At 39.9% G+C, this 13,235-nt stretch overlaps 1 protein-coding gene across 1 annotated transcript; it reads right to left on the bottom strand.

The window, feature by feature from the left end:
- Window positions 1-388: 388 nt before the first annotated feature.
- Window positions 389-2,970, bottom strand: LOC306860744 (cytochrome c oxidase subunit 4 isoform 2, mitochondrial-like). Its single transcript, XM_079402616.1, has 5 exons — window positions 2,855-2,970; window positions 1,910-2,003; window positions 1,532-1,699; window positions 930-1,061; window positions 389-828 (listed from the first exon to the last, which is right to left on the bottom strand). Exons 2-5 carry the CDS (start codon window positions 2,001-2,003, stop codon window positions 695-697), a joined length of 528 nt encoding a protein of 175 aa, XP_079258742.1. The 5' UTR covers window positions 2,855-2,970; the 3' UTR covers window positions 389-694.
- Between the last annotated feature and the right edge of the window lie 10,265 nt (window positions 2,971-13,235).

The following is a 13,235-nucleotide window of genomic DNA, read 5'->3' as shown; positions in this document are numbered from 1 at the left end:
TCCGTGTTATGAAATTTGCTGCTTGCATGCTTAGTCCGTGTCTGTTTGTCATGTTGCAGAGTGTGTGTGTGTGTGTGTGTGTTTGAGAGAGATGCTGTATGGTTACACAGTTTGACGGTATGCTTAAGAGTGAAATTTACCAGCATTGGCACGACACTATGTAAACTAGTTAACTTAAATGACAATTAGACTAGCTCATCATAGCTTAGTGAAAATATTTAAGGCAGTTGATGATTTGAAAATATTTATATATTTGGTGTAAACGCATATGTTTCCTTCCTATGGCCTTAAACTCCATTATAATTTCTTTCGACGTGTATTTGTTTCTTATTGTGTTTATTTAGCCAACTTAACCTAAACAAGAGGACAAAAAGATAACTATTTTTTTAAGGTTTTGGGTTTATTTAAACAGCTTTACCCTTGAATAATTGTTTTATGTCTTAGGACTTTTTTAAATGTCTGATATCATTTAAATTAAATAAAAACCCATCTGAATTCACAAGACATCTCTTGTAGTTATGCGTCTTGAATGAATAAAATGATACACAATGTTATTTCTTTCAAGTTTACATGGTTGCCCATTGGATAATGTTCACATAAAGGACAGCATAGTAATGCATGAAGACTTCCAAAGGAGAATGGCAGATAAGTAGCAAGGATTTGACATGTTGCTCACAGCTGCATTTCCTTTCATCTATTTCCACTGGCCCTTCTCATAGTCCCATTTGGCCGAAAAACCCTCCACAGGGTTCACCCGCATGTCCAGCATCCGCTTCACCTGCATAGCCTGCCATTCATCATCAAGGGTACGAGGATGAGGGGGATACACTGAGAGAGAGAGAGAGAGAGCGAGCACAAAAGATTCACCTATTTTAATTCAGACATAAATCATTGAATTAAAAACCAAAAAATGTACGATGATCCCTTACCATAGTACCTTTGCCAGAGAACAACCAGGCCAGTGAGCCCAATGAAGAAAAAGATGCCGCCCATCACAGTCTTCCACTCACCAGTTGGTTTCTTCATCTCAGCGTATGTTTCATTAAACATAATCTTGTACACTGCCATCAAGAATCACAGCAGATAAAGATTGCAGCATACAGCATTTTAGTTTTTCCCCATGATTTTGTCTGTGCTTTGACGTGTCAGATAAAAATCCTGTCCAATTGTTGACATTTCTTGAAGTTGGGGTGGGACAAATCGTAGGGATTGTCCTTTTTTTTTTTTTATTGGCCAATAATTTACTTGCTGCAAGTCAGAGATGGTATGAAGGGGATGATCTTAATTTAGAGAGCTTTTAATTGAACATTAATTTGGACAAACCTATTAATGCAACAAGACAACAATATTTTTGGTCCATTTTCTCGTAAGAAAGTGTAGATTTTAAGTGTACCTGCCAAAAGTAAAATTTGCCAACTTTTAGCACTAGAATATAAACGCCACAAAACTCTTTAATTTGACTGTATTGCTCATATAAACATATTTGGACTCTCTACTGAATAAAAGAGACACAGGGACATTAAGTACTAACAAGCAAGTTTCTCCTCTTTGGAAAGGCTGTTCCAGGGTCCTTTCTCCTTCTGCTTCAGGCTCTTGTCTGCAGCACTGAGGGTGTCTTTGTATGGTCTGTCAGGCAGAGGAGTGTCCAGACGGTCACAGTACAGGGGTACAGACATGTCCGTCTGTTCTGTCACCCCACCTGTGAGAACAAGAGGAAATGATAAATTGACTAATGAGAGAAAAATACAAACATGAAATAGAAAATGCAGGATCACAAGGGGGAAAAAAGGGTAATTTATAAAAACATTGCTATACTACTGATGTAATGCTGCTCATTGGTCGTCCTAGTTTACATAGTCAATATTTAATTAAATGTTATGCTGTTCTTTAAAATAACATTTTACATTACCATGACTGGCCATCTTGACACCGCTGGAGCTGAAAGCAGCTACTCCCCGCTTGGACAAAAGCCCCACTACACGTCCGGCTGTCAAGTGCAGCATCTGATTCACAAAAGAAAAGAAAAACACACTCAAAACCTCTCAGAAAGAACACAACAGACTAAGGTAAAATAGAGTCAAATCAAAATTCAACATTTCTCACATTATCACAGTTTATTCACTAAATTAGAAAACGGTAATAAAATATGGCAAGAGTTAAACTGTGTCAGAACACATTCATCTTATGTCAGATAACTTTGATAGAAAGGTATGCAATGAATTAAGTTGAATAGCTGTCAGTTGTTAAATTTAAGTACACAATTAGATAATACCAATTACCAAGCAATATTTAATTCTGTTCATTCTGTGGTGTAAGAAGGTTGCGTTAGCGTTTAAAGAAAAAAACACTTAAGCAAAACATGGTCAGGTCAAAGTGTCTGATTCATTTTTAGTCCCAATTTTTTATCAATTTTACTGGTAGTCCACTGTATGAAGAATTTGGGGTATAATGTCACAGTTTACTTTATTTTGCTATCCTCACTTACATAAATGAACTATAGTGTCCTGCACCCACTAGTAAAAAAAAGAAAAATCTTTATTTTTGATATTTTTATTTATTCTGGTATCTGAATAATTTTGGTTTAACTGTATAACGCAAATTGTGGTGTAACTACATTTTTACCTTAATTTTGCGACAAATGCTGACCAATTCATCCATTTCTCTCTAAGCATAAAGATTGTGCTGGATATCTTTCTCTTGGTGCAGAATATTTAAACATTTCATATTTGGAACTATTTAAAGTATTTTTCATGTATGCTTTTAAGTGCACAGATGCATTTTCTTTCAGTTTTCAGTCCATGCTTACTATCCTTCTCCCCCTGCTACTTCTAGAATGTTCCCTCATCGTACTTACAGCTTTCCTGAGAGACAAGATGACAAAATCACAAATAAGAAAATACTGGAAAGAAAAGAAAAGAAAAATTGCACACTTCGTTTTATGTGTGTGTCCCTACTTGGGCTGTTGGCACTAATTGACCATGAAAACACAGGGGTGGGTGGAGAAAGGAAGGAGAGAGAGAGAGAGTGGGAGGTTTTGGCTTTAGTAGGGATTTTAAACTGTGAGAGACTGTGCAAGTAAACATCTGAGACAACCATGTGACTTCACTGCTGAAGTTGAACTCTTCACATATCAAATGCTCAGTGCTGTTTTTGTTTATTTTTATGGCAGTTTTTCCCCTATTTAGTTTTGATCCCATAACGACTTGTTTTTTAATTCACAAATCATTTTATTTATGATTACAGTTCTTGGAAGAAAACTTTCAGAGAACAGAGGAAATGGAAGCAATCATAAAGAAAACACCAGGAAAAAAAAGGGGCAAAAGAGGAGGGGGAGAGAGGCGTTGAGTTTATCTGGATCATCTCCAGTCCTGATCTGGGTTTAGCCCAATGCAACCTGAACTAAAGTCTGCCTCAGAAGTCTGGCAGTGAGTCTGCATGTGGGAATATGTTTCACAGCTCAACCAGAAGTGAAATATTGAGGAATACTCGAGTGTTAAGGGTCAAATAAGGACAACCCTGCTGTGAAATATTCCAGCTGCTCCAGCACAAAGTGTCAGATATATCTAATATCATTTAAACTGAATTAAATATCTGATTCCATGTGTGGCGGGAGGAGCCAACGACAGACACAGTGGGCGTGGCGTCAAGCCTCGGAGAGGTTTTTATTAAACAATATTTAAAATAAAGTGTCCAAAGGGGGAAAAGTGTCCAAAATAAACAGGGATCTGGTGTCCTCGTTGTGCTGCGGGGCTCGTGAAGGAGGGCAGTGTTCAGGAGGGAAGGGTCCAGGTAAGGGGCGGAGTCCGGCGGCCGCACGCGCTCCCGTCTGGAGGTCCCGGGGCGCGGGTGACGGCGGCTTCTGTGGCGGCTTCGTCCAACTCCTTCATCCCCGGGTGCTCGACGGGATTCCACGGCCCGGCGTCCTTGCCCGACGGCCGTATCGCGGGTGCAGTGTCGGCCGGACTGCGGGTCCGGCCGCTCGCGTCTCTGGCGGCGGCAGGTAGTTCCCTCTACGCTCCCTTTCCTGGACCCACGAGGACACCAGCGTGCATGCACGGGGAAGAGACCGGTCTCCCGAGGAGAGGCGCGCTCGGAGTTTAAACGGCGGCGGTGATGAGGCTCTATTCACGTCAGGTGCGCCTCATCACACGCCGCCAGCCCTGGCTGTTTCAGCGCCCCTCCTCTCTCTCGCACACCCACTCCCGTCGGGAGCCTGGTGAAGGGCGGCGAATAAGGGACGGGGTGGTGATGATAGACAGGGGGGAGGCAGCCGACTAGTCACACATGTCATTGCTGTTTTTATATTATTAATGTATAAAATAATATTAAAAAGAAGATTTCTGTTACTTGAAATAAAAGTAACAAAAAGTAACCAAAAGCTACTTGCCAAGGAAACATCTCTCATTTCTGTTAATAATGTAACTTACTAAAATAACTAAAACTACAAATTAATCTTAGAAATAGAAATAAAATTAATCAAATCTACACACACACACACTATATATATATATATATATATATATATATAGCCAATCATGGCCCAAAATATCGGCACCCTTGGTAAATATGATCAAAGGAGGCTGTGAAAATTAATCTGCATTGTTAAATCTTATCTTTTATTTAAAACATTCACATAAATCTAACCTTTCATTGGATAAGAATTTAAAATGGGGGGAAATATCATTATGAAATATGTTTTTCTCAAATACATGTTGGACATAATTATTGGCACCCTTAGAAATTCTTCTGAGTAAAATATCTCTGAAGAATATTCCCATTCATATTCATAATTTTGAGCACTCCAGGGTGATTATTAACTTGAAATTATCCAGCCATGTCTTCCTGTTTCACAGAAGTATACATAGGAGGGAAAACAAAGCCCAAATTCCCTTAATCATCCATCACAATGAGAAAAATCAAAGAATATATTTCTGATGTGCAGCAAAAGATAATTGAGCTTCACAAATTAGTGAAGTGGCTTTAAGAAAAGAGCTAGAGCAGTGAAAATTCCCATTTCCACCATCAGGACAATAATTAAGAATTTCCAATCAACAGAAAATGGTATGAAACTGCCTGGAAGAGGATGTGTGTCTATATCGTCCTAATGCACAGTGAGGAGGACTCTCCGAGGACCACAGCTGGAGAACTGCAGAAAATAGTTAAGTCTCGGGGTCAGAAAACCTTAAAAAAAAATGGTCAAAAAGCCCCTTCATCACCACATGTTATTCAGGAGGGTTTCAAGAAAAATTATCCTCGCTCATCTAAAAACAAACTCCAGCATATTCAGTTATCCGTGTAAGATCTCACCTCGTGGAGTTTCAATGATCATGAGAACAGTGAGGAATCATCCCAGAACTACACGGGAGGATCTTGTCAACGATCTCAAGGCAGCTGGGACCATAGTCACCAAGAAAACAATTGGTAACGCACTACGCCGTGAAGGACTGAAATCCTGCAGCGCCCACAAGGTGCCCCTGCTCAAGAAAGCACATGTACAGACCCGTCTGTAGTTTGCCAATGATTCAGAGGAGACCTGGGTCAAAGTGTTGAGACCAAGATGAGACCAAAATCCAGCTCTTTGGCATCAACTTGCCGTGTTTGGAAGAGGAGGAATGCTGTCCATGACCCCAAGAACACCATCCCCACCATTAAACATGAAGGTGGAAACATTATGCTTTGGGGGTGTTTTTCTGCTAAGGGGACTGGACAACTGCACCGCATCAAATGGACGATGGACGGGGCCATGTACCGTCAGGACCAGGGCACTAAAGCCTGCCAGGGCATTGAAAATGGGTCGTGGATGGGTATTCCAGCATGACAATGACCCAAAGCACACGGCCAAGGCAACAAAGGAGTGGCTCAAGAAGAAGCACATTAAGGTCCTGGAGTGGCCTGGCCAGTCTCCAGACCTTAATCCCATAGAAAATCTGTGGTGGGAGCTGAAGGTTCGAGTTGCCAAATGTCAGCCTTGAAACCTTAATGACTTGGAGAGGATCTGCAAAGAGGAGTGGGACAAAATCCCTCCTGAGATGTGTGCAAACCTGGTGGCCGACTACAAGAAACATCTGACCTCTGTGATTTCCAACAAGGGTTTTGCCACCAAGTACTAAGTCATGTTTTGTGAAGGGGTCAAATACTTATTTCACTCATTAAAGTGCAAATCAATTTATAACTTTTTTTGAAGTGCGTTTTTCTGGATTTTCTGTTCTTGTTATTCTGTCTCTCACTGTTCAAATAAACCTACAATTAAAATGATAGACTGATCATTTCTTTGTCAGCGGACAAACGTACAAAATCAGCTTAGACTGGGGCTTGGCTTATAGACATACAGGACTAGTCTACTTTTCATGACCATTCTGTGTTAGATACAAGAACCTGAAGTGTAACATTTACACGTTAACTGATGTACCGGAATGACCTGCTCAGTACTTATCTTTTCCCATAAGCATTTGTGTATACAACAGAATTTGATCTGTTTTCATCAGCCATTCAATCATGCTGAAACAGGGCTACATGTGTAGATGACAACACCTTCAGTTGTCACTGTCACTTTTTTCCTCAAACTAACAACAAAAATGCAGGACAAGTTGTGATAGATTTCTTTGGATGCAACTCAAACTAAAGCTGTCACACCAGCTGTAAACAAGGCCTAAACTGGACTAAACGATCTAAACAAACTCTCACTGGTTGTGTATCAGTGAATAAATAAAAAAGAACAGGACATAAAGGAAAAGCAACAGCAAGAGCTGAGCTCATTAGTGTGAATGTACAAAACTTCATAAGCCTATAGATGGCAGCATTCAGCCTCACATGGTGCCAAAAACGAGACGGGGGTAGCTGCAGCCTGGAGCAATGGGCATGCTGAAATGAGGCGTTCCGAAAGGTGAATCAGTACAACAAAATCTACCCCTAACCCTACCTCCACACCCTGACAGACAGCTTTGTCGACCAATCATTAAGACCTTTCTCCACGCCCTTACCTTTTGACACGCCCATTTCTCAAGCCTGCAGTTATCCCTACTTGCCAAAAACAGGTCTTCAATCATTCTTACAGTTTATACAGGGGGCAACAGTGAGTCTGACCAAGCATGTCTTAAAACGTGATACAAAAAAGCACATTTCACAAGCTCAACCGTTATGTAGGCCTACAAGATAGGCTTTTGTTGGTGTTGTGAATATGAAAGCTGGCTCTGCTTTAAAACGGAAATAAAGGACAGCATCACAAATTGTACCTCTAAGCTGTTGATGTCAATTTATAGGCCAAGACTTGAAGCCTAATTCACCAAAAGTCCTCTGGAATTCACAATGGGTTTTTAGAATAGAAATTTCTAAGGACAATAAGGTCTGTGATGAACTACTTGATGAGACATTGTGTTCTACAACATAAATAACACAATGTCAAATGTGAATTTTAAATGCTACATTTAGGTAATTATTTAGTGAAGTGAAAAACTCCAGATGATGCTTCTTTTCTTTGTTATTACATTGTAATCTCTGTTTGAATGAGTGCTGGAGAGAGCAGAGGAAAAATGGATCCTGTCTTACACAACTATTTGCTAGCAAAGTACATTTCTTGTGACCTGTCTTGTGAAGTTTATAATATAAATGTATTTTCATGCAAGATGAATAATCAGCACCACAAATCTTTGGCATCACTACCGCCATCTGTGTTTGAAATATAAAATTGCAAGTTACATGTAGAACAGTTTTGAATAATGGTTTCTTTTTGTTTGCACACTAGCAACCAAAAGTTTGGAATAATTAAGACTTCATGTTTTTGAAAGTCTGTTATTCTCACCAAGGCTGCAAAAATACAGTAAAAAAGTACAGTACAGAAATATTGTGAAATATTATCATTATTAATTATACAATTTAAAATAACTGTTTTCTACCTGAATATATTTTAAAATGTAATTTATTCCTGTAATGGCAAAGCTGAATTTACAGCATCATTACTCCAGTCTTCAGTGTCACATGATCCTTTAGAAATCAATAACTCAATAATGGAGTTTCATTCTTTTCTTTTTTTTTTTTACCCGAAGCATCTTCAGCCTTAATAAAACATTTATGTCTGATCTTTTATCAGTTGAAAGCCTCACTATTACATCAATCCACCCCTCCCTATCAGAGAACTGTGTTAGTGAGTATTAAGGTGGTATCTGTCCCACTGTGATTGTCGGGTGTTGACCGTGACACCAACAGCTGGCAGAACAAAGCAGAAGGCCGAATCGGGCACCACTGACTGTGCTCCCTCAATTCCATCCTGTCCCCTCCCACCAAGAGTGGCACGTGTCCCTGCCCACCCCCAACTAAACACAGCTTAAACTGAGCACAACCCCCTGCTTCTGTCGTTACACCCATTGTTATCTCCTAGACCCCTTCCTCCAGCTCAGTCCTATTATATGCTTACATTTTGCATTTTTTGCTCTCTAGAGGAAACTCATATGCCATTTGTCTTCACCCTCCCCACCCCAGGCTTCTTGCTTTGTCTTGTCCCTTCACAAAACCACAAAAAGCCAGAGATGAAGACTGAAGTAGAAATGACCCTCTTGACCGTTAGCTTGAAGTCAGTCTGGTCCCCAATGCAATTAGTCTATGTCCACATCCAAACAACTCGATAATAGTTTATCTGCAAACCATGAGACGCCCACTTCACTGCAAGCACACATGCATATCAGTTAATTCATAAATCTAATGAGTATTCAAGAAACTGAGACACACACACGCATGCACACTGGTTTCCATGTTTTATGGGGACATTCCTTACAGGCGTAATGGTTTTTATACTGTACAAAGTGAATTTTTTTTATCCCCTACCCCTAAACCTTACCTTGATTTTCAAATAAGATCATTCTGTATAATTTGTAATCTTGTTTCTTCATGGGATATATTGTTACAGAAGCAGACATCACAACTGAGATATATAAAACAGGTAAAGTTTATTAGGCAGATGAGCAAAGGCAGGTGAACGTGGCAGTGAGTATCTGATGCCGAGTTGATGGACGATGAGATTGGAATCTTACTGAACCGGGTTGTTTGTTGACAGGAGCTCGTGGATGTTCGGGAGCCACACACCTCGACGCTTCGTCGTGAAGCTCCAGAGAAGACAGACGGGGATCATGGACACGGATGGACACAACACTCGGAGGAAACACAAGAGGTAAGTTCACAGGCAGGTAAGTAACAGTTAGGTCTTTGAGATAACTTTCAGGAGTCCACTTCGCAAGAACGAGACCGGACGTTTAACTGTTGTGAGGTGTGTGGTTATATGGAGTTACTTGATGAGGTGATGATGAAGTGCAGGTGTGCTCATTAGAACTCGGGTGATGGTGCTCGCTGTGATTGGCTGGAGTGAGAGCCTGGTCGATCTGTGACATATATATATATATATATATATATATATATAATTAAGAAATATGCAGATTATTTTGAAAAACTTAATAAAAAATATATATTTTCTTATTTTTTTATAATAAAAATTAGAAAAAATGTTTTAATTTAAACTAAAATGCTTAAAATAAACTGAGGTTTGTTATAAAAATAATTTTGAACAAGTGAATCTGATTGCAAAATAAGCTTATTAACAAGCTTATTAATAGCAAAATAAATGCATGTAAAAAAAATGAAACTGAGGTTTTAACTACAGTAATAGTTACATTGTTTTCCACAGTTTACTGATTTGTATATTTCAAAACAATAATTTATAGCAGATAGACGTAGGAACACATAAACACACACACACACACACACACACACACACACACACACAAACACACACATGTTGGTTTTTGTGGTTTATGGGGACTCTCCATAGGCGTAATGGTTTTTATACTGAACAAACTGTGTGTGCTATTGCCCTACACCAACCCTACACCTAAACGTAGCCCTCACAGGAGACTTTGTGCATTTTTAGATTTTCCAAAAAACACCATTTAGTATGTTTTTTAAGCCTTTTGATTTACGGGGACATAGGCAGTGTCCTCATAAACCACCTTCATATTGTAATACCTCTGTCATACACATGTCATTATACAAATTTGTGTCCTCATAAACCACATAAACATGCACACACACACACACACATATATTTACATTTATGCTAACAAATGTCCCCACAAGGATAGTAAAACCTGAAATGTGACATTGTGGGGACCAGTCTGTGGTCTCGTCTGGTCAGTATGAAATAATAAAAGTCCATGGAAAGTCCCCACAATTCACAGAAACAAACGTGTGTGTGTAGTTTGTATAGTACGTTACATATAGTATGTTAAAGCCAAAAGTGTTACTCTCATCCCTTATTATAACTGCAAGATAACCACAGACTTCACCATGCTGAAAGATGCACCTGGCATTGTGATATTTCTGTCACAGAAGAGAAATTTAAAGAGAAATACCTTCTCATGCCAAAATCTGAACGAGCACTACTTTAGTGATATTATATAATTCACTCTCTTTACTCTAACGCTTGTGGGGCCATATGAGGGTGAACCTAAGACCTAATAATCCCTGCCCTCAAAAATATGGCCAAGGGCGGATGTCATACATACAGTGCCAGCTTTGACCTAAACCTTCTTCTGCCAGTGTCCTGGTTTATTTTGCCACCTCTCTCGCTCTTCCTTTCCTTCCTCCATTCACATCCAACCTACTTTGCATACTGGCACCATAAGACAGTCTTTTTCTTTCAGCCCACCGGGGCATGCTGGGTAAATGGGTCACTCTCCTACTGCCTTTCGTTAGAAGTGTGGCTGCTTTTTGTTGCTCATTTCATGTGTGGTTACAGTTTTTTATTTGATCTGGACCCTCTCCTCCTCTGCTGGCTCTTGTTCAATGAGGTTATGCTTGCAAGCAGTGAATGGGATGTCAGATGATGCACTCCACGATGGCCCTGATGGATGATGGGACACTGACCTGCATTACACACCAATTAGAGCTTCTCGCTGTTTGTTTTTCTCTATTCAAAGTGGCACTGCCAAACATTTGGCAATAATAATAGCATTCAGTGTTATCTTCATGACAGGATTATCAGGCTGAGCTACCTTGCTTAGAGTTTTCCATATTATCTGCAGTGCTGGCAAGATATGTAATGAGGCAAATGAGGTTAAGCATTTGGCTTCAGGGATGTAACATCAGTGCCCTTCCCCCCTAAACAACCACTGTGAACATAGGCAACAAGTTCAACATTATACCAAAGATTTCATTCATGCATATTTATTCAAATTATTTCCACATCATCTTTAAATCCTGATGTATACTGTGTACTAAAACATTCCATAAAGACAAGATGAGATACATCTGAGATATATCTCTCATCTTTTAGGCTTTATGCACCATTTGCTGGTCCAACAAGTTTCTCTGCCAAACACGATATGTAAACATAGAATGTGTTACTTTTACTACCTTAACTTTTACTTCATTACATTCCAACACATAATATCTGGCATTTTGTTCTCTACTACGTTACAGAAAAAACTTGCCTCTCCTCATTCAGCGATGTCACATTCGTGAGCAAATCATTCAAGTCGATTCTTTTTCGATGAACTGGTTGAGGCCGTTGTAACCCGGAAGTATTTTAGGTTTTGGCAAATTGCCGTATAATTCGTAAAGTCTTGTTAGTACGTTTTCGATCTGTTGATGCTACACTGACACTTACATGTTTAGGGCAGGGTTAGAGGTGAATTTTAATGCTTTCTGGTTTCATTTTAACTTGTTGTTGTTTTTGGGTGAAGGAAATAATTTTCCTTTTCATCAGAAGTGTATGTACATGTAAAACTCTACAGAAGAAGGAAACCAAAGGGAGGTATGTTTACCATGGTGTAGCATCTCCTCATCATTTTAAACCAGTTTGAAGATGTCTAGGTATCAAGGTTATGAGGTTCTGGAGTTCTGGTGTTGGAATTTGGTCCCATTCTTGCCTGATATAGGTTTTCAGCTGCTGAAGAGTTTGTGGTCATTTTTGACATAATTTTCGTTTAATGATGTGCCAAATGTTCTCTGTTGTTGTTTCCAACAACAATGTCAAATTTGGACTCGTCTGACCATAGAACACTTTGAAACAGTCTATTTTAAATGAGCCTTGGCCCACAGGACATGACGGCGCTTCTGGACCATGTTCACAAATGGCTTCCTTTTTGCATGATAGAGCTTTAGTTGGCATCTGCAGATGGCACAGTGGATTGTGTTTACCGACAGTGGTTTCTGGAATTATTCCTGGGCCCATGACTAATGTCAATTACAGAATCATGCCGATGAGTGATGCAGTGTTGTCTAAGGGCCCGAAGACCATGGGCATCCAACAAAGGTCTTTGGCCTTGCCCCTTACGCACAGAGATTTCTCCAGTTTCTCTGAATCTTTTGATGATGTTATGCACTGTAGATAGGGTGACCAGATGTACCGAAAAATTCGGGACAGTCCCGAAATCTAAGCTGCTGTCCCGAATCCCGAATCCCGCTCTAATTGTCCCGAAAATTATACTGAAGCAAAATCTTAAATAGTTATTGTCTGATAAAACATAAAAAACTGTCAGTGGAGCGAGGTTGAGTCATCCTGCAGCCTGGCAACCAGCCCCCGCCGGCTGCTCATTGGCTGCAGCATCTTGTTTTTGTTTTTTTTGGTTCATTAACTTCAGTTTGAAGTATAAAAATAGCCTAACGTTACTTCTATATTATATAAAATTATATGTATATGTAGGCTACTTATATTAATAAAAACATGATTGGTTCAGTCATTTTCGTTTGAAATTCATTATCTTTATTATTCATTACCCCCCCCCCACCGTCCCGAATTTCAACCAATCTCATCTGGTCACCCTAACTGTAGATGATGAGATTTGCAAAGCCTTTGCAGTTTGATGTTGAGGAACGTTGTTTTTAAAGTATTCCACAAACTTTTTACGCACTCTTTCACAAATTGGAGAACCTCAGCCCATCTTTACTTCTGAGAGACTCTGCCTCTCTAATGGCACTTTTCCACTGCGTGGTATGACTCGGCTCGGCAAGGCTCAGTACAGCACGGCACGGCATATCTCGGCTCGGTTTTGGTTTCCACTGCAGTTTAGTACCGCTTTAGAGTGGGCGGGATTATTCACGTCATTATAGTTGCACCGCCTCTACTGCTGTGATTCCTGAAAAACTTTTTCATTCCGCATCGCTCCATCAAGCTCTTGCTGGATCCGCTCCTCGGCTATTAATGAGAGGAATGTCTGTACTTCCTCAACAGACAACAAAGCCATTTTTGG

Source organism: Barbus barbus, assembly GCF_936440315.1.
Source record: "Barbus barbus genome assembly, chromosome: 41".
NCBI classification, from domain to species: Eukaryota; Metazoa; Chordata; class Actinopteri; order Cypriniformes; family Cyprinidae; genus Barbus; species Barbus barbus.
The sequence above is the reverse complement of the archived record's forward strand: the minus strand, read 5'-3'. Positions and strand labels throughout refer to the sequence as shown.